Source organism: Centropristis striata, chromosome 15, assembly GCF_030273125.1.
Source record: "Centropristis striata isolate RG_2023a ecotype Rhode Island chromosome 15, C.striata_1.0, whole genome shotgun sequence".
Taxonomy (NCBI): Eukaryota; Metazoa; Chordata; class Actinopteri; order Perciformes; family Serranidae; genus Centropristis; species Centropristis striata.
In genome coordinates this window covers 22,517,939-22,543,840 of record NC_081531.1, presented here as the reverse complement: position 1 = coordinate 22,543,840, position 25,902 = coordinate 22,517,939, and the positions used below count along the sequence as shown (strand labels likewise).

At 38.9% G+C, this 25,902-nt stretch overlaps 1 protein-coding gene across 4 annotated transcripts in view; it reads left to right on the top strand.

Annotated features, from left to right (window-relative positions):
* Nucleotides 1–22,453, top strand: part of cblb (Cbl proto-oncogene B, E3 ubiquitin protein ligase) — a 75,808-nt gene extending 53,355 nt beyond the window's left edge. Inside the window, exons 9-19 of one of the 4 annotated variants that reach the window (XM_059351001.1) lie at nucleotides 693–824; nucleotides 6,131–6,331; nucleotides 10,776–10,970; nucleotides 11,567–11,953; nucleotides 16,998–17,083; nucleotides 18,103–18,225; nucleotides 18,330–18,394; nucleotides 19,270–19,383; nucleotides 20,154–20,315; nucleotides 20,531–20,647; nucleotides 21,618–22,453. In XM_059351001.1, coding sequence (XP_059206984.1) covers nucleotides 693–824; nucleotides 6,131–6,331; nucleotides 10,776–10,970; nucleotides 11,567–11,953; nucleotides 16,998–17,083; nucleotides 18,103–18,225; nucleotides 18,330–18,394; nucleotides 19,270–19,383; nucleotides 20,154–20,315; nucleotides 20,531–20,647; nucleotides 21,618–21,871 — 1,836 coding nt within the window. In that variant the 3' untranslated portion in view covers nucleotides 21,872–22,453. Of the gene's footprint in view, nucleotides 1–692; nucleotides 825–6,130; nucleotides 6,332–10,775; nucleotides 10,971–11,566; nucleotides 11,954–16,997; nucleotides 17,084–18,102; nucleotides 18,226–18,329; nucleotides 18,395–19,269; nucleotides 19,384–20,153; nucleotides 20,316–20,524; nucleotides 20,648–21,617 lie in introns of those variants that run through there. The other 3 variants (XM_059351000.1, XM_059351003.1, XR_009395681.1) reach the window with 3 other exon arrangements.
* The last annotated feature ends 3,449 nt before the right edge of the window (nucleotides 22,454–25,902 follow it).

The following is a 25,902-nucleotide window of genomic DNA, read 5'->3' as shown; positions in this document are numbered from 1 at the left end:
AAAGTTACGTAAAAAACATCAGTTACATACAAAGAGTAAAAAGGCTTTACTTTTGTTTTCACACAGGACACAAACTCTGTTCTCCTGTGGGAAAGTCCGCCGTTTGCTGGACTCATCCATCTTCCCTCCTACACACCTGGAGTGCAGCTTCGATGCTTTATACTCCGCCTCACTGTCAACCATTACTACCACGTCACCGCATGACGATGTTAAACCGGGGAATATATGTGCCCAGCACGAAAACGGATCCCATTGACTTTACATTGGTATTGTTTATGTGCTGCTGGCACGTATTTTCCACACATTACGTGCCACCAGCACATATTTCGTTGTTTAAAAAAAAAAGCTAATTTCACGTAATTCTGTGAGACCAGCTTGAGAGGAAGCATGGAGTTAGCTAACATAGTTGTCTACAGACATTGTTGTGGTGACAGTTTTATCATTTTATGTCTAGGTTGATAAAACCCTGTTGTTTGATACTGGAATCATCGAGGACTTCTCTTTCAAAATGTTTTAAAATGGTTAGTTTAGCTGTTAAGTTTCTAAAGATTTCTCCAGGCCTAACGGCTGAAAAATTAGGGCCATGGTAACGCCTGGTGATGTATGTATTGTGTATTTGTGTGTCTGTTCTCTTGTATCGTTTGATATGTGCATGACTTGTTGACTAACAAGAGTTTGCTCTACTTGAACAGGAGCAGTATGAGCTGTACTGTGAAATGGGGTCAACTTTCCAGCTTTGTAAGATCTGTGCTGAGAACGACAAAGACGTCAAGATCGAACCCTGCAGTCACCTGATGTGTACTTCCTGTCTTACGGCCTGGCAGGTATTGTAATACATATTTAACATACTGCATAAACTAATCTTGAGATAAAATCTTTTAACAAAGGGTTATATCTGCCATTACACATGTACATGGAACATCTTTATCAATACATCACCCCTGTCTAGAAGGGCCTTTTTTAATATGCATATGTAAGAATGAATGGTTTAAAGATCATCATAAGTTAGGAAAGACTTCAGTAGTTTGCTGTGCTTGAGCACTTATTTGTGCATCAGAAGCTGTGCCAGCAAAGTCTGTTTGTATTTACTTTGTCCTAATGAGTCATTAGCATCGCCCCCTCACACTCAAACACACACACACACACACCTATAATCTCTCTGTAGTCCTGGACACAAGGCCAATAACCTGTCTTACAAGTCTGTATCAGCATTATTTTGAGTTAGTAGAAAGTACATTTGTTCTCATTTTGAGATAATTCCATGTCAAAGACTTCTCATTTTGAGTCTTTTTATTGGTGTTGAATACACATGGAATTGTTCAACTTCCTACAGGTAAAAAAATCTCCGCTGTCAGTCTCTTTTCTAAATGGAATACTTTCCGGTAGAGACCAACAGGAAAATCAAAAATGATTTATTTTAGTATTAAAGGTCCCCTATTGTAAAAATGTGTTTTTTTCCAGACCTATACATATATTCTTTAGTCATCCTTCAGCCAACCAAACCTCAATGTGTGGAAAGCTGAAGACTCTGCATTGTCTTTGTGGGCGGGTCATGGGGGCTCTAGGGCCTCCTCATAGACTGTACAAATAATGGACGTATTGACCGTGATGTCACCCATTGGTTTGTGGACTGCCTGTTGGAAGCATCGAGTTCAGCGTTACACTCGTCGCCATCTTGTTTTATACACGCGTCTTTACACCTCAACCTGACTGAGATAAGTCGCTGCTAATTCATGTTAGCATTAACTGGAGCATTTTGGCTAGCGAAAAACAAAAACTTAATGTATGTTACTTACCTCAGAAAAATAAACAGCAACTCTTTGGAGTGTCTGTTAGTCCAACCAAACGCTGAACAAGACATTTTTACGTAAACGTTCAAATAAACTGTCATTAAGTGAAAATACAGTGAAAGGGTCAAAGTTATGACAACAAACCGCTAAACGTCCTTTTTTTTACATTTATAAAAATTGTAATACAGAGATACAGAATATATATACAGTACAGGCCAAAAGTTTGGACACACCTTCTCATTCAATGCGTTTCCTTTATTTTCATGACTATTTACATTGTAGATTCATCAAAACTATTCATGAACACATGTGGAATTATGTACTTAACAAAAAAGTGTGAAATAACTGAAAACTTATATTCTAGTAAGCAAAGGGTGGTTACTTTGAGGAATCTAAAATACAAGACATGTTTTCAGTTATTTCCCACTTTTTTTGTTAAGTACATAATTCCATGTGTGTTCATTCATAGTTTTGATGCCTTCACTGAGAATCTACAATGTAAATAGTCATGAAAATAAAGAAAACGCATTGAATGAGAAGGTGTGTCCAAACTTTTGGCCTGTACTGTATATATATGTATATATATATCCCTACTATGGACATAGACAATTACCAAATGTTTCTCTGATTTATTTCAAAGCTCAATGGTCATCTCATCAAATTCCCTTAGTTCCCCTTCTTCTGAAGGTTACTCCAAGTGAAGGCAGCAGAGTACAGAAAAGCTTTTTTTGTATCCAACATATGCAAACAATGTGAAGATACTTCATGTAGAACAGATCACCATCACCTAGTACCGGTAAAAATAGGATATGTTCCTGAAATAAAAGCCTAACTTCAGCCTCAGCTTTTTAAGTACATTACCAATATAGATTGACCAACATCGGATGTGCTCGCAACAGTTTCAATACAATCCAACAATCTGATGATGTTGCTTTCGTGTTTTACATATTCATACACAAGTGGTACCATCGCTCTAGATCTTCTCACATTTTGATTTATACCTGAGACCCTGAGGCTCTTTTATGCATCTGATTGCTGTTTGAGCGGTAAAGTTTGCTATTGTTTACATCTTTGGGACTGTGTGTTTTAATTGTGTTGTTGTAATGAATTGAATTATGTCTACTGAATGGCTGCTTTCTTTGAAAATATGGTCCTACTTTTCTTTATAGATAGATTTGTGTCAAGGGTTTAAGAAAAAGGGTTCAACAATTCTATGAGTTGCGTGAAAACAGGTAAATAGTGTTTATACATTAGTCTATGTGTCACACAGACATGCTCAAAACAACTTCTGGGGGAAGGTCAATACAGAAACAGTCTCTTAAACTTTGAGCAGTGGTGTAAGGATTATTCATACCCTTATTTAAATGGAAAAAACAAACAAACAAACAAAAACAAAATTTTTACAAGTACTGCATTAAAATTTGTACTAACAGTAAATTAAAGATGTATCTCCAGCAAAAGGAATTTAAAGTAAGACTTAGTATATTTTTTAAAAGAAAAATATCCAAATTTTGAGTACAAACAGGGTAGTGACTGGCCTTGATCAGTGTGTGGATACTTCCACCTATATTTTTGTATGTATAACACATAGTAATGTAGTATTTAAACTTATTATCACCATTATTAACCTACACCGCCTGTTACCATCCCCCCACACACACAAGCACACACACACACACATACACACACACACGCAGCACCCACTTTTCATCTCACACACCTATTTTCATCCATATATTGTGTGAAGACATGCTCTATAAATTTGACTTTGAAGTGTTTAATTCTTCCGACATCCCATTCCAAATTTTTACTCCACTGAATGAAATGCAGAACCTTTTTCTATGATATATATGTTCAGATAAATTACTTTGCCACACATGCTGAGTCACAGATTGTATTGGACGCATTGCCCCGTGTTATGAACCAGACTGAGAAGCTTCTACAACATTTATAAGAAATGTTGCGCTCAGACACTGGGAGTTTAACTCAGTTCGCACACAGTTTTAAATACAATCTTGACAGAGTCATCAATAGTTTAAAACAAACCTCCCACAATACCCCACAGACAATTCTCAGAGTAGACACACCAGACATGATCTTTAAATTCACGTTCATTGTTCTATGAGAACAGACCCAGCCCATACATTTCAAAACGTCATTAATTACTCTGATGGATTATTATATAAACACACATGTTATGAAAACTTCTTGATTAGAACAGTCTTAATTAAAACATCTTGATTAGAACAATATTGATTGGAGAAATACAGCGAGACACTTTGCCTCCTGATTTTTGGCCGGATTTTCTAAAAGAAAATCCCCCTTTAAAATCAACACAGAGAACCGTATTCTCTGTCTTCAGGCTGGATTAAAATCACATAATCCACCTTTTCTGCAATTTATACAGCGGACTCCAACGCGGATCCCTGTTTTAGGCAAGACTCGCCGGTCTCCCTTTACAACAATAGGCCTTACAGCGGGACCGTTATCCCCTGTCTTCGAGCTGGATAATTCTTTTGTCCCCTCTTTCTTCTATTTTTATTTTATTTTATTTTAATTTTTTAATTAAAATAAAAAAAATTATTATCATTTTTTTTTATTATTATTATTTTTTTTTATAAGTCAATAAATCTTCTTGACGTATTGTATTTCTAACTATGACATCTGTTTTCTATTGACAACAACTCAATTTTGCAATTAGGCCAATTTGCACAGATTTTATTAAAAAGGTTTGTGCTCACCTTCCTTTTGATTAGGGTACCCTGCTGTTGTCAACAAAGTCTGGATGTCAGTTGTATCAGCAATAATTCAGGCTGTTATCTATTTCCAAAGAGAAATACAGGTTAAATTTCAGATCAAGCATATATAAAAAATTAATTTTAATACTCACGTCCTCCAGCTTCCACTCCCCATCACGTCGGGGTCACCATTTGTTAGAAAAATTGCATGAGGAAACCTTGAAAATTGATAATCTGTCACCAACAGAAAAAACCTCACCATTTTTCTGCGCAGTTCGTTGATGGGGAAATGAAGAGCTTGAGACGTCCAAGTTTCTCAGTTTAACAAAGTTTTATTCAATACGTCAAAAAATGTGCACTTTACAGAGATTCTCCGGGTTCAAAAACTCATGTCCCTGAATACAAACAAACGTGTTTCAGTTCGTGAAGTCTTAACCACGACTCTCTCCCTGGAACCCATTAAAATAACCTTACAATTGTTTACAAAACATGCTGGTCGATTTCCTCCAGGAAGTCCCGCCCTCTTGATCGCTGATTCGCCAGTTTTATTTAATACAACGGCACGTCAGTGCCAGCTGGGCATACGATCTTGCTGCCCCGGACAAGGCCATCCTGGCCTCTTCTCCAGAACATTCAACAAAAAACATTCTGTCTTGTTATTGTGTCTCACAAAGATAGTATGTCTACTGAGTCAAAGGATTTTCACTGTGTCACATAGATTCTAAAAGTCTAAAAAATATGAAACAGACAATGAAATATATGTAGTCAAAGTTTCTAAACCAAAATTAACACACAAACATAATCATTGTATCAAAATCATATTGTCTGACTTAATATAAATCCATAGAGATATTTATTACACTCAAGGTTTGACCTTTGATAGTGACCTGCGTCACTCACAGAGACAGAGAACAGAGAAGCAGAAATAAAGCATAAAATAATTTACCAATATTGAAAATAATCAATTATTTTAACAGTAGCTAATGTAATTGTTTGGTTACCAGTTCCAAAAACAAAGCTTTTAGGCTGATCTCATAGATGTGTCCAAAAAAAGAGGAATACATTTAGAGTCTAAGTCTTAGAGTCTAACGGTGCAGACTCTTATCTCTTTTGCCTATAGTAGTACTTTCTGTCTTGTACCTGCTATGTTTTGGACATTTGGTCCCTCTTGATGGATAATTGACCCATACAGGGCTTGGGTCAGAGCACAGAATTAATTAAGTTCAAGCTCATTACTTGCAGAGTGAAGACAGTCGTTCATATGGTAAGAAGAAACAAATGCATTCACATTCAGAGTCGTGACTAAAAAAAGTTACTTCTCAGCTGTTATGGAATTCGGGGGTAGTTTTTAAGTAAGTTACTATCTACTTATCACCTAATTCTCATTAAATTTGGGGACCTGTAACATAAAGTGATGCCAATATTTTTAATTTAACCTAGAGTTGAAACTGGCTTGAATGTCAAACTTGTTCGGCACTTTAATAGACAATCCTGTCAGTTTGCCATGAATATTGGCAAATGTTATTAGTCATAAAATCACGCCAGGATATATCCAGATTTATGATCCTGTTTCTTCGAACAATTTTCTCTTCTCTGTTTCAGGAATCAGATGGTCAGGGCTGTCCATTCTGTCGTTGTGAGATCAAAGGCACAGAGCCCATAATTGTTGATCCCTTTGACCCACGAAATCAGGGAACCAAGTGCTTTTTCCTGGACCAGCACAGCTGCCCCATGCTGGAGCTGGATGATGAGGAGGACAGAGAGGACTTCCTGGTCATGAGTGGACTGGCCAATATCAGGAAGGTAAAGACTTGTTCTACTAGTTGATCTCTGGACGGGTGGGTTAACCCTTTGATGCAACATGATGATCCAACAATGGTCTAAAGTGACCCGACTAAGTTTTTACATTCTATATCCTCGCAATAAATTAATTTAATCATTCAGTATTCAGTATTGCAGGTTTTTGTTTTCATTTCTTACTTTTTGAATAAAACCCTTATTTTTATCACTACGCTTCTAATGCACAAGGTCATTTTTGGCCCATGTTGTGCATTAGAAGGTGTTTATATGTTGTCACCAATTCACAAATTAAAAATCTGAGAAAAAAGACACCAATATTACTTATCCTATTTTGTTAAATTTGTGTTTTTCCAATGGAAATTATTATTTGGTGGCTCTAATAAGTCTCAAATGATTGTCTGGTGGTTCTAACAACTCTTAGTTACACATGTACTCAAATTGTTAATTTAGTGAATCTCTTTTTGTATCACTACGCTTCTAATGCACAAGGTCATTATTGACCCATGTGTGTAAACATGATGTAATAATACAAACACAATTTTTCTTCATAAATATAATGATCTGTTGTAATAAAAAATATATTCAAACACACAGCCAGCATGAAATAACATGGGAAATGAATGCAGGTCATTTTTGACCCATGTTGTGCATTAGAAGGTGTTTATATGTTGCATCAAAGGGTTGAAGGGCTTAAAGAAATCAGATTTCCTTAAGTTTGATAAATATGGCCCAGGACTTTTCCCTGATTTTTACAAACATCTGAGAATTACACAGACTAATTCTCTAATAATCATCTCCTTAGGCAGCTTAGTGGTAAAACTACTTTACTGAGTGAACAAGTGCAGGATAAACCTTTAGGAGCAACCTTCAAGTAATAGAAGTGTGCATAAAAAGTGATACCAAACAAAATCGTTGCCATTTTAGTTTGTTGCTTGTAGCCCTGATGAATGCAAAAAATGGAAATAGTAAAAACATCCTACATTTTTTTAAATTAAATGTAAGTAGTCTGAAAACATATTGGACATACATATCGCTTCAGCTAATACATGATCGATGATATTTGTACAGTCAGTCATGTATTAAAGGAGCAGTGTGTAGGATTTAGTGGCATCTTGTGTTTTGGTTGCAGATTGCAACTAAGTGAGTGCCCCTGGCCTGAGCCATCCCTATAGTGGCCTTCAGGTCACATAAAAACACAAACGGCCCTCTCTAGAGCCAGTGTTTGATTTGTCCGTTCTGGGCAACTGTAGGAACACGGAACGGCCGCAGAAAGGCTGCGCCGCAGTTACTGTTGCTGATCGCTGCCACTCTAATCAACATTTCCACCTGGTGCGCAGTGGAACGTCTCGACAGCGTCCCAGCCGCGGCTCTCCGCTCTGCAGCGCGAGCAATCCGTAACACTTCTATTTTCGCCGCGAACCGTTGCTAAATCGCGTCAAGCTCAACAGAGCAGATTGCACCAGACAGGAGATCTGACTCCTTTCAAAATAAAACACAATACGCAGCCTAAAACTACTTCACATCAACATTACGTCTTGACCAGGGGCTCCAGAACAGCAATCAATCAATCAAAGGGTCTCAGAGGGTCGGAGACATGGATGACAAGAGACTGATTGTTGAAGTGGAACAGCATACAATCATTTATGACGTAACACATTTATTTTTATAAGGATAGATGGTCAGATCAACAGATCTTCCACGTCGGAGAAGCAAAGTAAGCTGTTGGTTGTTGTTGTTGTTTACTTAATACACACAGTTTATCACGGGATCTCGTGGTCTCCCGTATGTTCAGGATTATTGCTTGTCCTCGTTGTCTCGCGTGTATACGGCTGGCTCGCTACGCTGCCATTATGCGCCCGGTGGGAATTGACGCCAGGCAGAGACGGAGCAAAACCGCGGCAGAGCCGTTCTGCGGCAGTTCCGCACCCGGTGGAAATCCCCAGTTACATTTCGTTCTGCCAATAGATCCTATTAACTTCTTCGGCTCAGGCGGCTGTGGCTCAGTTGGTAGAGCGGTCTTCCACTGGTCGGACGGTAGGTGGTTCGATCCCTTACCATGGCAGCCTACATGTTGAAGTACCCTTGAGCAAGATACTGAACCCCAAATTGCTCCCGATGCTGCGTTCATCGGTGTGTGTATGAAATCCCAATGGTGGCAGGTGGCACTGTTTAGGGTAGCCTCTGCCACCAGTATGAATGAGCGCCGTCTATAGTGTAAAGCGCTTTTAGTGGTCTAAAAGCGACTAGAAAAGCACTATATAAGTCCATTTACCATCTACACACATTGGGCCTCATTCATGAAACGTGAGCAGAACAAATTTGTGTGTAAACCGTTCGCAGACGGAAATTTACGTGCATCTCTGCATTCATCAATATTTTAGTAGCTCCGATCTTTTCGTAGCTACTAACAAAATCTACACATGCTGCTGACCACACGTAGTGCTTGTGTAAATTTAAGAACGCATATAAATAATGCTCGTCACTGTTGGAAATTACAATTTTAATTCATAATGCGTTCTGTTATGTACACAATACGCAGATGCCTTTGAAACATGTGATATAAACATGACAAACGATTAAAAATATAACATATTTAGTTAAATTAGTTGGCAATTGGCGGGATTAAGATTCAGATTAAACTCATAATTGTGAATTATCTATGTAAATTGACTCAATAGATTACGCGTTATTTTCTACATGTTAAATGATGATAATAAAAATATAGGCTAATAATAAAATCACAAAAAGGATGTAAACCATTACCATATCTTGATCAATTCTAATTAAACCTCCCACAGTATAAAAGGCCATCAATCCTAGTTAATGGTAACCATGGCTGAACTTGCACTTCTACATGATTTGGCGCAAGGCGCTATTTGGAGAGAGCGGTACTTCAGGGATCGGGCAGATCTGTTGGCTGAGAATGATGAATGGTTGATTAGTCGTTTCAGACTACCGAGACCAATTCTGTTGCATTTATGCAACATTATGGAGCCTAATCTGACGAGGCCAACAAAACGCAGCCATGCCATCCCTGCACACCTACAAGTGCTGTCTGTGCTTGGCTTCCTAGCCACAGGGACGTTCCAGCGGGAGATAGGTGACAGGTCCGGCATTTCGCAACCATCCATGAGCCGCATCCTGCCTGCAGTTCTCAGAGGTATCATTAAATTAATGCCAGAGTATATCCAATTTCCATATGGCGCACGACGGCAGACAGAAGTAATGCAGGGGTTCAGTGCAGTTGCAAACATGCCAGGTGTTATCGGTGCCATAGACTGCACACACGTACGCATCAAGGCTCCATCCGGTGATGCATTTGCTTACATTAACCGGAAAAACTTTCATTCCGTGAATGTGCAACTGATCTGTGACGCAAAGTGTGTGTTGTTAAACGTTGTGGCACGGTGGCCCGGTGGGACACATGACGCATTCATCCTGCGTAATTGCGCAGTTGGCACGTGTTTGGAGGATGGAGCTGTGAGAGACGGCTGGCTCATTGGTAAGAATATAGCCTGCATAATCACATGTGTGTGTTATATATGGACTTACCCTTCTATATCCATAGGGGATAGGGGTTACCCACTGACGCCGTGGCTTATGACCCCACTGGCCAGCCCGCAGACACCACAGGAGCTGTCACACCACTACTAACAGATGAAAATAAAATTTTTTTTTGGACTCCACTTCTCCCAAAATAATTTCAATCTCTGCTTCGGAAAAATTATTTTTTCTTTCTCGTTCTTTTTTTCTTTGTGCCATGACTGACAGGTCGACAGGATGCCTCTACACACCTCCTTATATGGTGGTCATTAGCAATTCATGGGCGGGGTTCATGCTAATTGCTGATTACCGGGAGCGCGCTGCCACCTTATGATGGATTGGCATTCATGATCATACACACGTGTTTACGATCAGATCTGAGTTTCCCGCGGCGTTCATGAATCCGGAGTAGGTTTTTAGTAGCGTAGGCTTTTATGTGCAAATCTACGCACAAATCTACTAACGTTTCATGAATGAGGCCCAGTGTGTGCTCTCATCTTTATTGCTGTAGAGAGTCATCTGTGATTTTCTCTTAAGACACCTTTGTGTTCTCTAAATGTAAAATCACATTACATTACATGTCATTTAGCTAACGCTTTTGTCCAAAGCGACTTCAAATATGTGCATTCAACCTGAGGGTACTAGACTTAGACCACAGGAATCAAGTACGGCTATGAAATAGATAAAATAATCTTAAACACATAATAAATATAATCAGTACCCTTTACTCTTAATTCTTAGGATTAAAATTGAGGCACTTTTATTTCTATTATGCAAAATTAAGTCCAACATTTTACTTTTAGCAGTATGATCAATATGAACAGATGATTAACTCTCATAGAATGCACAACAGCTGGTCATCTGACTAAACACCCAAACTAAAAAGGATTCACTTTTCTTTCAGCACTGTGCAGAACGCCAGAACTCGCCCATGGTGTCTCCAAACTCTTCACCTGTCAGCCAACACAGGAAAGTCCATGGAGGAGACCTTAGCCACTGCGTCCAGCACCTTGGCCTTCCCCCCGTCCCGCCACGCCTGGACCTCATCCAGAAGGGTGCCACCCGTTCCCCATCTGCCAGTCCCACCTGTTCCCCGAAGGTCAGTCAGAGCATTTCTCAGCTAGTGTCAGCAAGTGTTTTTCCAGTACAGAAGTAAAGCAATGTGCTTTAGGCAGCAGCAGCAAACTATATTTTAGCCACCTAACGAAAGGCCCACCAAAAAATCAATACCAGTTTAAGTTTATACTATTGTAGTGGCCATTTGTCAGATAATCTAAACCACGCTTAAAAATACAAATAAAAAAGCCACTGCTGCACCATGGGCTTGTAATCTATGCAGGCAAAAAAAACAATTGACAATTGTTGAGTTATTCATAGTGGCGAGGTGGAAATTGGTTAAATGTTTGGTTGAAGGCCAAAGTCAAGGATAAGGTTTTATATCTTATTTGCATTTTAATTTGTCATGCCATGAAGACCTGTGGCCAAACTGAGCCAAAAACTGGAGCATCTCCGCATAAAATTCTTTATTCTTCATCACCATTACATGTTGCTTCCACAAACTGCTCAAAGGTCTCCCTTGAGTCCACACAAAAACAACAATAAAACATAAAAAAGAATGACTTAAAAGTTAGTCTCAAATTATTTAGGTTATCTTCTGTAATTTCAGTGATGATACCATAAATTGCCCCTCTCTAGTCTTCACCAGGCATGTCTAGAAAGCAGGATAAGCCTCTACCAGCCCCACCTCCTCCCCAGAGGGACCCTCCTCCACTGCCTCCCCCAGAGCGTCCTCCTCCCATCGCCCCAGAGTCGCGCCACTCTTGGCTCCCAAGTTCCTCTCCATTGTCCTCTTTCATCTCGTCTTCTACTGGCACACTATCAGACTTGCAGATGCCCCCTGAGACACGGTGTCCCAAAGACAGCCACTTTGCAGAAGCCCACAGGACTGGATCTAATCACCCACTCCAGCTGGAACCCACTGGCCCCTCTCATCTGAACGGAAGACCACTCAGTTGTCCGTCTGCTGGATTTGGGAGGTTTCATCATAGAGTGGAGATGGGAGGAACGTCAGACAACTCCAAGGTAAGGGTTAGATCTACATTTTAAACATTTCTGCTGATGACTAGTAATATGGAAAAGCCTAATACCACTTTGTACAGACATTCCTGGTTGAGAGAGTCATATGACCCATACAGTGTTGCAATAGTGATACAGTATGTACCATTTACTTCATCTGAGAAGGTTTAGGTGCAGCAGGGCACCGTACATTTTTAGCACACGCCCACCTAGAGGCTGATTGTTGTGCCTTGAAGGAGTTCGAAAAAGCATATTAACCCTCTGGAGTCACCAAAAACACCAAATCCAGACTTCTTGATGACATCAGGACTAGAAATCAAAGCAGTGTGGAGCCCTACTGTAAATTTACCTCTAAAGTTCTGGCTGTAAACTCCATGAGGCCAGTTTCAGTTTGATGATGATATACCTAGTAAAACTGGAAACAAGGTCAAATATATTTAGATTAAAATGATAGAACTGGATGTAACCCTCTTATATGTTATATTTGGCACCTTTGTTCACATTTGCAACATTTAAAATTCTTTATTGAGCATGATAGTGTTTTGAAAGTAAAAAAAGATTCAAAATCACATTTTATGTTGGACTTAAAGAAAGACTCAAAATGACAGAAAAGACACAAAATGACCAAAAAAAAGACACAAAATGACTAAAAAAAAGACACAAAATGACTAAAAAAATGAGACAAAATGACCAAAAAAGAAACAAATGAGACAAAATGACCAAAAAAGACACAAGATGACAAAAAAAAGACACAAAATGACCAAAAAAGAAACAAATGAGACAAAATGACCAAAAAACACAGAAGACACAAAATGACTAAAAAATACACAAAATGACCAAAATTGTTAGGCTAAACACACAAGACACAAATAAAATAGAGTCCCACTAGAATAAAAACCAAAGTTGGATGACAGGATGACACACAATCACAAGATCACATTTATGTTGGTTTTTCTTTGTTTCTTTTTGGTTCAAAATGTTGATCCAGTCAGAATAAAAAGTAAATTATTATTAGGTCATGTAGCTGAAAAAAATGATATACCAACATGGCATTTAAACATTTTTAAGTGATGTGTACAGGCAGGATGAAAAGGATTCAAAAATAAACAAAATAGCCCAAGACTCCATAGAGTTAAGCATTTTTTTCAGCATTGCTTTGCATACAACGATCCCAGCCTCCTCTGGCTTGGACCTCTAATAATCTATGCTGAATTATGAAATCCCTGATTCAACTGTAACTCTGTTTGATCATTCACACACAACTTATCAAACAAGTATTTTATGCTACACAATAAATATGCAAAACAAAAACATTTTGGGTGGAGTACAGAGGATGAGTTGAGGAGTATAGCCTAAGCAAAGAAGTTGCTTTATATTCTGGTAGCACATATGTTTTACTTCTGTATCACCAGCTGGTGGCAGCAGGACAAACATGCTGTTGGATGGTTAGACACAACAAAAAACACAAAAACTCCATGTCAGGGTTGCAGTGGTGTATGGTGTGAACAGGGGGGGCTGAGTGATGTCTGGTGTCAAGTAGAGGTGACGTGACAACGTGTGAAAGTCCAATATTCATTCAATAACCACTTATCCTCACTTGGGTCGTGGGGGCCTGGAGCCAATCCCAGCTGACATTGGGCGAGAGTTAGACCCTGGACAGGTCTCCAGACTATCACAGGGCTGACAAATAGAGACAGACAATCACGCTCTCACTCTTTTTTAGAATTTAGAGTCACCAATCAAATTTAAGTGCATGTTTTCGGACTGTGGGAAGAAGCCAGAGAACCAACGCTGACACAGGGAGAACATACAAACTCCACACAGAAGAGCCACAGGCCGGAGTGCTATCCACTGTCTCCCTGTCATATGGAATCGCCTGTAGCTGCTTTCTGATCTTTGACCAGCCAGCTGCCTCATTTTAATAGAAGGACATGCCCTCAACCGCAGTTTGCGTAGCAGTACCCTTACAGGGTTAACAACATGATGGTATGATGCTCAACTATGTCAAATAAGTTGTTGCAAAGTTATGAGTTGATACCATTTGTTACACACATTTGGCACAAAATTTTACTATTTTTTAAAATATTGAATGGATAAAAACAGTCAGAGAAATATGTATATCAAATGGAAACACCAAGATCTTGAGGAACATCACACCCTGCACAGCTCCAGACTATCACAGGGCAGACACATAGAAACAGACAGTCACCACTTAAACCTAAGTGCATGTTATTGGACTGTGGGAGGAAGCCGGAGTACTCAGTGAGAACCCAAACTGACACGGGGAGAACATGCAAACACCACACAGAAGAGCTGCAGGTCTATGGAAGAATTATCCTATCTTTATTCAAGAGCGTAGATTTTCAGTTTGAGAGTCTTGGGTGCGTTCCCTCGCCTTTTTGAGCGCTCCGTAGGGGCGGGTATATGGTCTGTTTGTAAAACTGCTTCTCTCTTAAAATACACCAATTTACCATATTAGCCAGCTATTTGAATCGTCACCTATTTAAGACGCAGCATATTTATGTAGAATTAATCTTAAGTAATCCTAAAAAGAGTTATCGTGGTTTAGATTATATATATATTTTTTCACTAGAATAGAGGTGTCATGATAGTCCAGTGGTGAAGTACACTACCATCTGTTGCATTTTAAATCATGGGACGCCGGTTCGCATCCCGTCCACTGCACTCTTGCTGCATGTCTTATTATGATTTAAAATTTAAATTGATAAATTAATGTAACAGTAATACAATCCGTGTAACCAGCTTATTCTCTTATACTGAAACGTTTAACAAGAGATGATGGGTAAATAGACTTGGCTACGTGATTAAAAAGGTATAATGAAAAATACGCTATGATGATGATAATGATTTGAGGATAATATTGGTGCTTGTAATGCAGTGTATCACCGTCCCATTTACGCGGTCAAAGCCAGGGGACGCATAATTAGGCTAATGTTGGTAATGCTTTCACAAGAAGAAGACTTTGAGCAGGATTCGGAGCACAGCAGTGAATGAATGGGAGATGAGATGGATGGCCAAAGACCTCAAGTAAGTTCATTGCTAAATGTTGCTACAACTAAAAACACATCGATCATATACAGTAGTTTCAATAACAGTACAGTTATCATTTTGACACTCTCCTTATCAACATATATAGCGGGCCTTCATTGTAACATGTACAACGAAAGTGCAATAATTGGCAACGTATGATGTACCAGCAGCAGGTAGGCACACATAATGATGCGCGAGCTGAAGGGAATCCCCGCTGACGTCACTTCATTCATAATGAGTTGCTGTCCCTAGTGCCGACAAAGGCCCGCTATATATGTTGATAAGTATGAGTGTCAAAATGATAACTGTACTGTTATTGAAACTACTGTATATGATCGATGTGTTTTTAGTTGTAGCAACATTTAGCAATGAACTTACTTGAGGTCTTTGGCCATCCATCTCGTCTCCCATTCATTCGCTGCCGTGCTCCAAATCCTGCTCAAAGTCTTCTTCTTGTGAAAGCATTACCAACATTAGCCTAATTATGCGCCCCCTGGCTTTGACCGCGTAAATAGGACGGTGATACACTGCATTACACGCACCAATATTATCCTCAAATCATTATCATCATCATAGCGTATTTTTCATTATACCTTTTTAATCACGTAGCCAAGTCTATTTACCCATCATCTCTTGTTAAATGTTTTAATAAGAGAATAAGCTGGTTACACGGATTGTATTACTGTTACATTAATTTATCAATTTAAATTTTAAATCATAATAAGACATGCAGCAAGAGTACGGCAAACGGGATGCGAACCGGCGTCCCATGGTTTAAAACACAACAGATGGTAGTGTACTTCACCACTGGACTATCATGAAAGAAGAAGAAGAAGAAGAAGAAGAAGAAGAAAAAAATATATATATATAATCTAAACTACGATAACTCTCTTTAGGACTACTTAAGATTAATTCTACATAAATATGCTGCGTCTTATATAGGTGACGATTCAAATGGCTGGCTAATATGGTAAATTGGTTTATTTTAAGAGAGAAGCAGTTTTACAAACAGACCATATACCCGCCCCTATGGAGCGCTCAAAAAGGCGAGGGAACGCACCCAAGACGGGGCCACAATCTAGCTGTCTCCCTATTGGCTGGTGAAACACACTATTTTAAGCGCAGGGCGGGACATCGTTCAGTCTGAGCAGACACCTCAACCTGAGAGGACGTGCGTGTTCAGGGTGCGAGCACAAAAGTTTTGAGAGCGCAGAGTTGAGATCTGAGCGCTTAGACTTTAGATTTGAGCGCGCACAGGACATATTTGAGTGCGAGCGAAATGTTTGTGTCCAAGAAGAAATGGACACATTTCAAGAAGAAATGTGAGCACAAGTATGTGATTTTTAAGTGCACGCACACATTTTGAAAGAAAGCAGCAGAAATCTGAGTGCGAGCGCAAAATGTGAGCATGAGGAGAACAAATCTGAGCATGGGAAAGACAAATTATGCTCTCAAACTGAAAATCTACGCTCTTGAATAAAGATAGGATAATTCTTCCATACAGGTCCAGGTGCAAATTGTGGCAACTTGCTCCACCTCCAGAGGTGTTTGTCTTCCCCATATTGTTCCCAAAATCGGCAAACAGCTGCTTGATTTTCCTGAGTATTAGGTTATTGCCCATTATGCCTATTATTCTCTGATTGTGTAATCTCGAGTCTTTTTGTCTTGTTGTGATAATGGATAATAACCGATGTCACATTGGAGAAAGCATCCTTTATTTGAAATCAGGTTGGATCAATTTGCACATAAATTCACATTTTGCATCCTTAAAGCCACACCTTCTTTTTATTGAGTTGTTGTAAAGCTTAAGTCATTGAGTGAAGTTTGCTGCAGAGTTTTGTGTATCTTCCTACTACCTGGTGTCCTGGCTGTTCATTCATAAGGACTTAACTACAGACAGTACTATATTATTAAGTATTTTACATGAATCTTTTCAGTTTTGCTGTGTTTTGTGGTTGTTGTTTTTGTGTGAAATTCCCCTCCTTTCTCTTGTGTGCAGCCCTTCTCTAATGGTCTTCAAGGCAATGATGCGTATGACATCCTTCCCTCACGCCACTCGCCAACACAACTGACGCTTACCAGTAGGTGAGTATTTTACACAGAAACACACACATAATATCACTATTTATTGAACAAGATATGAACAAAGTTTCCTCAGAAATATTTGAAAAAGATTTGGGTGAAATTGAATTTGAAATGGTCTCTTTTTGCAACATTTTTATTGATATGGACAAGACTTCAGTGTGAGGAAGCATATCCATGCATGGTGCATTACTGTGGCCCGTGTGTTTGCAATTTTTTTTTTTATTCTTTCTTATCTTATCTCTGACAAGAATATAATGTATCAAAATAAATTTCAGTATAAATCACAAAGATTAAACCTGCTGGACAAAACCCTGTTTTGCTGATGGATCATGCAAGCAAAGTCTAATTACCCATATTAGATAAGTCAAAACTCTAGTGATGATTAGATGAGGATTGGTAGATTGTAATGTCAATCATTACTCTACAAAGTGGGTCACTGGTAGACTAACATTGGGGCAAAGTGACCCACTTTGTAGAGTAATGACATTACAATCTACCAATCCTCATCCAATCATCCAAAAGTAGCCACCAGTCACGTCAAAGGTCTGGAGAAGGTCGCTATTTGCCATTTCCATGGTTTCGTTCTCCACTATGTAGAGACTTATAAAGTCCATACAAAGTAAAGCATATTAAGATCATAACTCAGATACAACAACTTCTTTACTTACTACTAATAAGCAATAATTCTGAGGTTATTGAGGGAAAACTCTTAGTTAATGTCTTACTGGTTGTATAATAAGGCCATGCAGAATAAGGCATTAATAACTACTTAATAGTGACTAATTAAGAGCCAATATGTTACTTATTTGCATGCTAATAAGCAACTAATCAGTGTTGAATTCCCTAATGTAAAGTGTTACCAATATTTCTTTCATGGGAGCTCAGAGCCCTCCCCATGTAACTCTTACCCTGACCTAATAGGACCCCAAGACTACCAAACTCATCCTAATAGAAATGTAAAGACATCAGTGATTGCAATTTAAATGTGATAGCTTTGGTTGGGTTGGTCATCTTTACAGGCCTTCCAACCCTTTCAGCAGCCCTGTGGTAGAACGACAGCAGGGACTGGAGGACAACTATCAGATCCCGTCATCCAGCCTCTGCTTGAGCCAGGCTCCCATCTGCATCTCAGTCCCCAGCAGGTACTAGCAGTCATCCAATGTATTCTAATGACTATGATGATACAGCTAATATGTTTCCATTAGTCTACTTAGGTTGTGAACCAAAAAACGTTCCTCTCATTTAGGCACTTTGAGAACAGCTCTCCAGAGCCCTCCATCGAGGAGCAGAAGCCGCAGCCCCCTGAGCCTAGTAAGTCCTGACACCTGATGATCAACATCACCACTTCTAAATCTTTGATCTGAATCCCTATCACTAGAGATGTAGAGTGTTGCAATGAGCAAGTTAAATATGATGCCTAGAAATGATCTTCAACCCTTTGATGCACAACATATAAACACCTTCTAATGCACAACATGGGTCAAAAATGACCCACATTCATTTCCCATGTTATTTCATGCTGGCTGTGTGTTTGAATATCTTTTTTTATTACAACAGATCATTATATTCGTTTTTTCTTTCATACTTTATGAAGAAAAACAGTTTTTGGGTCAAAAATGACCTTGTGCATTAGAAGCGTAGTGATACAAAAAGGGCTTTTATTAAAAAAGTAAGAACTCGTACAAAAAATCAGGATGTATGATGATCAAAAACAAGTTAATTGAGGAAAACCAGGAATACTGAATGATGAAATTAATTTATTGCAAAGATATAGAATATAAAAACTAGTCGGGTCACTTTAGACCCATGTTGTGCATCAAAGGGTTAAAAACTGTCTGAACTGATTTAGACACCTTGTTTCATTGACTTTTGAGTGATATTGTTCATTTGTTCTGGAGTTTTAAAATGAGAAAGAGGCTAGAGGTAATTACGGCCTAAGCACCGACCACTAGGGGCGACGAGGACCAAAGAATCAAAAATGAGTTGGCTTTTTGGAGACTTAATCATTTATCATTTTTACAGTTTTTGGCTATCTCCAGGATCTGTACTTATCGAAGTCCTCCTAGTGATTGAACCTAACTGAATTCAAATTTGGTCATTCTTTGAATTTCGATTACTCGCTAAAAACATGTAAATAGCTCGAACTTGAACTTGAATGAAGCATCAGGTCTGCTTCTGTTTATCAGGTGGACAATCTGAGTCAGTGAGGGGGTCAGTGTCACGGATGGCACATACTGCCCCCTGCCCCTTCAACACCAACAGTGTACGCTCCGACTATGACATTCTGCTGCCCCCACAAGGTAGCCCCCCCAACCTGACCTCCCCTACCTGTCACTCAGCCACTCTGCTATCATGCCCAACCTATTTAAAAACCATGTCTTCCCTGTGCAACTCACTTGTGTTGTCATACCTAACTGCTAAATAATATTCTTTTCATGTGTTAAACTTGTATTCCTGTGTTTTTATGTTGTTCAACATGACAGATTACAGAAAGTTGATCAGTAGATGATTATATACAGCATAATTTCTATTCAACTGTCAGATCTAGATTCCAGTAGCAACATATGTAGCACAGTTCATATGGGGCTTGTCTCAACGGGAATTAATAAATGCTACTCTAATGATGTAAACAAACAGGAAAACTAGGACTCAAATATAGTTGGCTGTTGTATTTATGATTCAATGTGTGCTTCTCTTTACACATTTGACGTCTTATAAGCACTAGGGCTGCAACTAACAATTATTTTCATTATCGATTAATCTGTCGATTTATTTAAACGATTAATCGATTAGTTATTTGGTCAATAAAATGTTGAAAAATATCAATCAGTGTTTCCCAAACCACAAGATGACATCCTCAAATCTCTTGTTTTGTCCTCAAACCAAAGAGATATACAGTTTATTTTCATAAAGGAACAAAGAAACCAGAAATATTCACATTGAAGAAGCTGAAATCAGAGAAACTTATTGTCTTTAAAAAAAACTGCTCAAAGTCACCTCCTCATGGAATAAGTATCACTATGAGTCAGAGCAGAGTTTTCATTCTTGTCTGATGTTTATGCCGTTTCAGCATTAGAAGACCCCTTCAACAGGTCTCAGCCTCCTCCTCCACCAATGCGACACAGTTTCATCGACCTCTCCTCCACCTCCTACACCACCACGTCCTCTTCCTCTGTCGTTGCACAATCACACAGGCCCTCCTCTGGCCACGAGCATTTGCTGTTAACCCCGGGTAAGCTTTCTGAACTAAAGAATAAATAAATCACACAACAAAAAAAGTGAATTGATTGAATGTATCTCCTATGCTGTTATGCTAATCCGATGATTTTCTCTTGCAGTACATTAACTGTGTATTTTTCTTACTGAATTGGATAAAAGACACAATGCAAACAGCATTACTTTGCAACAGGTTTCTTTACCTGAATTTCTCTGTCATCTGAGGTCTAGACACAGTGTTTGACATGCTGAACAGTGGTGCCCCTCTGCCTCCAGTCAGACGACCCACAGAACTTGTTAAAGGCTCCAGAAGCTGCCTGGAGTACGACCATTTACCAGCAAGACAAGGTACAGAAAACAAAATATTGGAAGATATAGTTGTAATGTATGTTGAAGGAATTATGTTTCGCAGTCTCTTTGCGTAGACATGCAAAGTTAATCAGCTTAACTGTGTTTGTTTATTGTACTTTTATTTCCACTATTTATTTCTGTGTATCACGATAAACCAGAGCAAAGCCTAATCCAATCAGCAAAAGCCCTGTTATCAAGGTTCCAAATAGATAAAGATCTTCAATTTGAGTTTGACAGCAGTGCAGAGATAGTCTTCCAAAGTATAAGACAGAAGACAAGACGAGACAAGAGGAGCAAAGCAGGAAAACAGAGAGAGAGAGAGAGGAAAAGAGCCTCCGCCTCCTTCAGAGATCAAGAGAGAAGGAACTCAGACTGTGGTCACACACCGCACTTTCGATGAGATCAAGGAGCGACTGACGGCCATGGAAAAGCGACAGGATCGTTCCGGAGACCAGTATGGACATTATAGACAAGATTGAGTAGCAAGAAACGGCTGCCACTTTTTTTTAACAGCCCAACTTCCAATCTTTTCTGGCCTCCCCCCTCACAGCCTTGATTCAAGGTCTTTGGATCAGCGAGACTCTTTCCTCTCCTCACGTTGTGCTGTATTTCTTTCTCTTCATCTCTGTCTTCCTGTCCTGTCCACCTCTGTCATATTGTTTTGTGTGCTTTTTATACGTTTTGGACGGGTTCATGGCAAATTTTGTTGTACTACCCTGTGCAATGACAATAAAGGCTTTCTGATTTCTGACAAATTTATTTAAGCATGCAGACTATATTTAACCATTGGTGGCATTCCACTGAGGACCAGGACACTAAAGACATGTGCAGTGAATATTTCAATATGCTTTCTAGCTGTGAGGGACCCAAAATTCAATACTTCTGCTCTGTGACAAGAAGCATTTAGACCATAAACTTGTCTTCACCACTAATAACACCCACGTTTCTCTCCTTCTCTTTCTCCCAGTATCAAAAGACTGCTTACAGGCTCCTGCCCGGCCACCCAAGCCACTGCCCAGGAAGCTCCCTACAGATATTCAGCCGGACCCACCCCATAGCTTGGCAACAGAGAACATGGATGCCAAAATCGCCAAGCTGATGGGAGAGGGTTACTCCTTCGAGGATGTGAAACGGGCATTAATGATTGCCCAGTACAAAGTGGACGTGGCCCGAAACATTCTGCAAGAGTTTGCTTTAGTTGCCCCCAGACTGAACCTCTAGTCCTAAACAGTGGATGGGAGAATGGACTGACTGAAAAGGGCTTCTTCATTCTGTTTGGCCTGGGACTGTTGGAACCACAAAAATCAACAGAAATAAAGAAATACTTGCCTTTTGTTGCTGAACAGAGATGATGATACACAACAAAGTGGCTTAAACTATGTCACAGTAACCACAGAGAATCAAAAAGAGATAAAAGGCCATCTGTGAATAATTTCAATCTGTGGAAAACCAGAACCTGCTTGGTGTTTACAGTGATCCCTGGTGGTGCTGGCCTCTGGTTCTTAAATGTTTGTCTCCAGGCCTGGACAATATGCCTGTTTAAAGCCCTCCTCCTGCTACTGCTGCTGCTGATACTTCACCTCCTGCTACCTTTCACATTTACATTGGAAGGCCAAGCCAATTTGAACTGGTCATTTTGATTTACAACCGTTAGGGGGAGCCAGAATCCACCATGTCCAACTCTTAACATTGTTTGTGACTTTCTTCTCTTCATGTCTTCTGTTTCAGACACTCTACACTCTTTCATAGTATGTTGCCTATTAGAGAATACCTCAGTTTTCCCAGGGGCAGACTGACTTTTAGCCCAGAACATGATCTTGTGAGTCCGGAACTATTAGATGGAGCCAGGAGATGCCTTATTGTTTGATCTGTGTCCCTCAGACCTAGAGAAACTGTGTGACAGCTCCAGAGAGGAACCCTTTTTTGACTTGGAGTTTTATTTGGACAAGAAGTGTGATGCAGGAGAAGGTGGAAGGGATCATTTTGGTCATTTTTTCTGTTCCTAAACCAGAGATTGAATCAACTTTTTTTATTTCTCCATCTGAGGAAAACAAGCCTATGAATGTTTTAGTGAGTGAGCTATACCTTAGTACAGTGGTTCTCAACCTTTTTTCAGTGATGGTCCCCCTGTGAAATATTTTTTCAGCCAAGTACCCCCTAACCAGGGCAAAGCATTTTTGGTTGGAAAAAACAAACAAACTTAAAAACAGAGCGCTGTGCCATCAGTGTCTGATTTATTAAACTTTGGAACTTATAAACACATACAAAATTCAAACATTTGAAAAAACAAATTCCAACATTTTAAATGTTAATAATCCATGACTAAATTTATTTCTCATCACTAAAATGTAGTGTTTCAAACTAATGTGGTAAAAACAGTGTATAGCATATAACCATTTAAAACTATAACTGCTATGCTTCAACCACGACTCGACTGACAGGTGATGCCAGGTGGCATATGACAGGTTGGGTCGAACCATCCTGGTATTGGGGACACACTGGGTTTTTGAATAGCCTACTGAAAATAAAATTCATTTTATGAACTTATACTTACATTTTCCTAAAATATTTCTTAAATTATTATTTTTAAAGGATTTTTGCATGGATGCTACTTTTTAAATGTATATTTTAAAATCTCACGTACCCCCTGGAGTGCCTTCACGTACCCCCAGGGGTACCATTTGAGAACCACTGCCTTAGTACACTGAGCTCCTCTTAGGGCCCCCTTTGTCCTGAAGTAAATACATGATTAAGTTAATGGTTCATGTATGTGGATTTAAAAAAGTGTCTTCATGACAAAAGCCAGACAATTGTGCCTGCATTTCAGCTTAAGCATTTAAATGACAGGAGCAAAGCTGCTGTGTAGATCAAGGAGCCAGACATCTGGTATAGATTAGAGAACCACATGGTCTGTAGCCGCCATCTCCACTTATAATATCACCATATGATGGCTGTCAAACGCGGGGAATGTGGACATTCACATAGTAGAGATAAATAGAATACAGCAGAGTATTTAAAAGATGACGAGTCTTATGGACCTTCACAATGCAGTCGAGGTTAATTTACCTCAGGTTACTTTAGGTACTTAGATCAGGTTTATTTCTCCCTAATGACTAGATGTCACCAGTGCATAAACAAGACAGTATTGGTTTTTTTTTACCCTTTAGTGTTTTCAGAGGAGTATGCAAGATGTTGGCACATTTGGCAAATATTCCAAAGGTAAATCAGATGACTGATGACCTATTGAGTCTATTCTGCCCGACCAAGTCTAACTGCAGTAACTACATTTTTGGCCAAAATTGAGTTTTAACTAAAAATGAACTCCTGTTGTCTGTTGATGTCTGTTGTCTGTTGATGTCTGTTGTATCTTGTGACAAAGTTTTAGATGTCAATTTTGCTTTATTTCAGAGAAATAATGATATAAAAAACACAAAATCCAACTCAAAACAAGCAGTAATTGTACTTACCACGGTCTGCTTTAGATATATATACTAATTTAAACATAAAAATAATAGAAATTATACATTTATTTAAAAGGGAAATTACTATCTAGATAGTGATGAAGTAAAAAAGTGACATAAAATTATATTAAGACTGAAATATATTATTACTTTATAATATTAAGTCTAAAATACACAAATCTTTGAATAGAGTTGTTAAACACTTTTAAATACATTTATAACAAAATCTATTTGAAAATGTTCATTCACTGAAAACAAAATATAAAAGCTGAAAGAAGACACTACTATTACTGCACTCTGTTTATCATTACTATTAGAACCTTTTCCAGCAGTGCAGTAACTACGTATTTGGGGTCAAAGGTCAAATAAAACATCATGATTTTTGAGCATAAAAATGACATCATCAATACATGTAGAAATACGCATCATATCACTGACTTATAACCTATTTGGCTGGCCGGTTAAAACCCTTTAAAAACTTTAACGCAGTTTTTTACCTTTTGCCTAGTTACTGCAGTTAGACTCTGTAGGGCAGTATTGGTAGTACTTGTTTCCATAACACACACATCACACACTCTACAGTTGCTACTTCCTAAATGGTTACAGCTTGGTCATTTAAGGAAAGCAATATCTGAATTGATTGTGTGGCTTAGCTACTGAAGAAGAGGTGGACTGTCAATGTGGATCTGTGTGTACAGTGACAGTACAATGTAAATATGATGTGGTTCTAACTGCCATTATAGCTAAATTTATATACAATAGATATAATAACAGTTAAAGCAGCAAGCTGATCTAGGTAACACACAAGAATGTGGCTCCACATGCTAAACAGGGCTTGAGGTGATGAGTTGAATCAACACAGAGAATCAAAGCACTGACACATTTTCAGCCCCACTTTCTTATTTTGCTGCAGCCTTTATTGGGCTACTAAAATTATTAAGAGATCATTTATTGGAGTTTTTTCTTCTCAAGAATGTTTGAAATGTGATTGCCTGTGATTGAGGTTCCTTAAAAAGCAGTAAGCGCAGTGTTTCTGGTCAAAGAATTCATAGTCCGGCTACAAAAACTGAAATAAAGTGGTTCAGTTGGAATATCCTGATCATACAGCAGAAAGAAGTATTATCCCAGTCCTACACATGAAGCTCACTGACTTCTTTTCAAGTTTCTCATAACAAAGGTTGCTGTTTGCATGTAAACAAAGTGAGTATGGCTCTCTCAACCATGGGAATACAGTTCTGCCTGGTCATGGAGGCAAAATAGCCATCAGTGAATGTGTTAATGTTGCACATCAGATGGTGATTTAACACTTAATTCACACATTCATATATTACATTTAGTGGCATTCCCCTTTAACTTGAGGCCTTATTTTGGCACTGGTTTGTCTTAACTTTTATTTTCTTAAACTTGAACTACTCTGAGCTCAGTATTGTCCATTTGTTTGGATTCTCTTGTGAAGAGGGTAAGTGGCCTTACAAAGTTATAAAGGGCAGTTTTTATTGTATTATTCTGCTCTGGTGACGAAATATTATAATATGATGATAATATATGTAAAGCATAGAGTAATGTGGAATTAATTTATACATTATTAATGCTTTTTTCCTTATGTTATTTTCATGGATAAATACATTTTAAAAAATAAGTCAAGAGTCCTTTGCTTTCTTTGTGTGTGTGTAATCATGACTGTTAGTTCCACTACAAGATAAACACAACAATGTATCACTCACAATATTGATTTCAGGGAGCTTAACACTGCTTGCGAGCTACTTAGAAGAAAGTTTGGTAACACTTTAT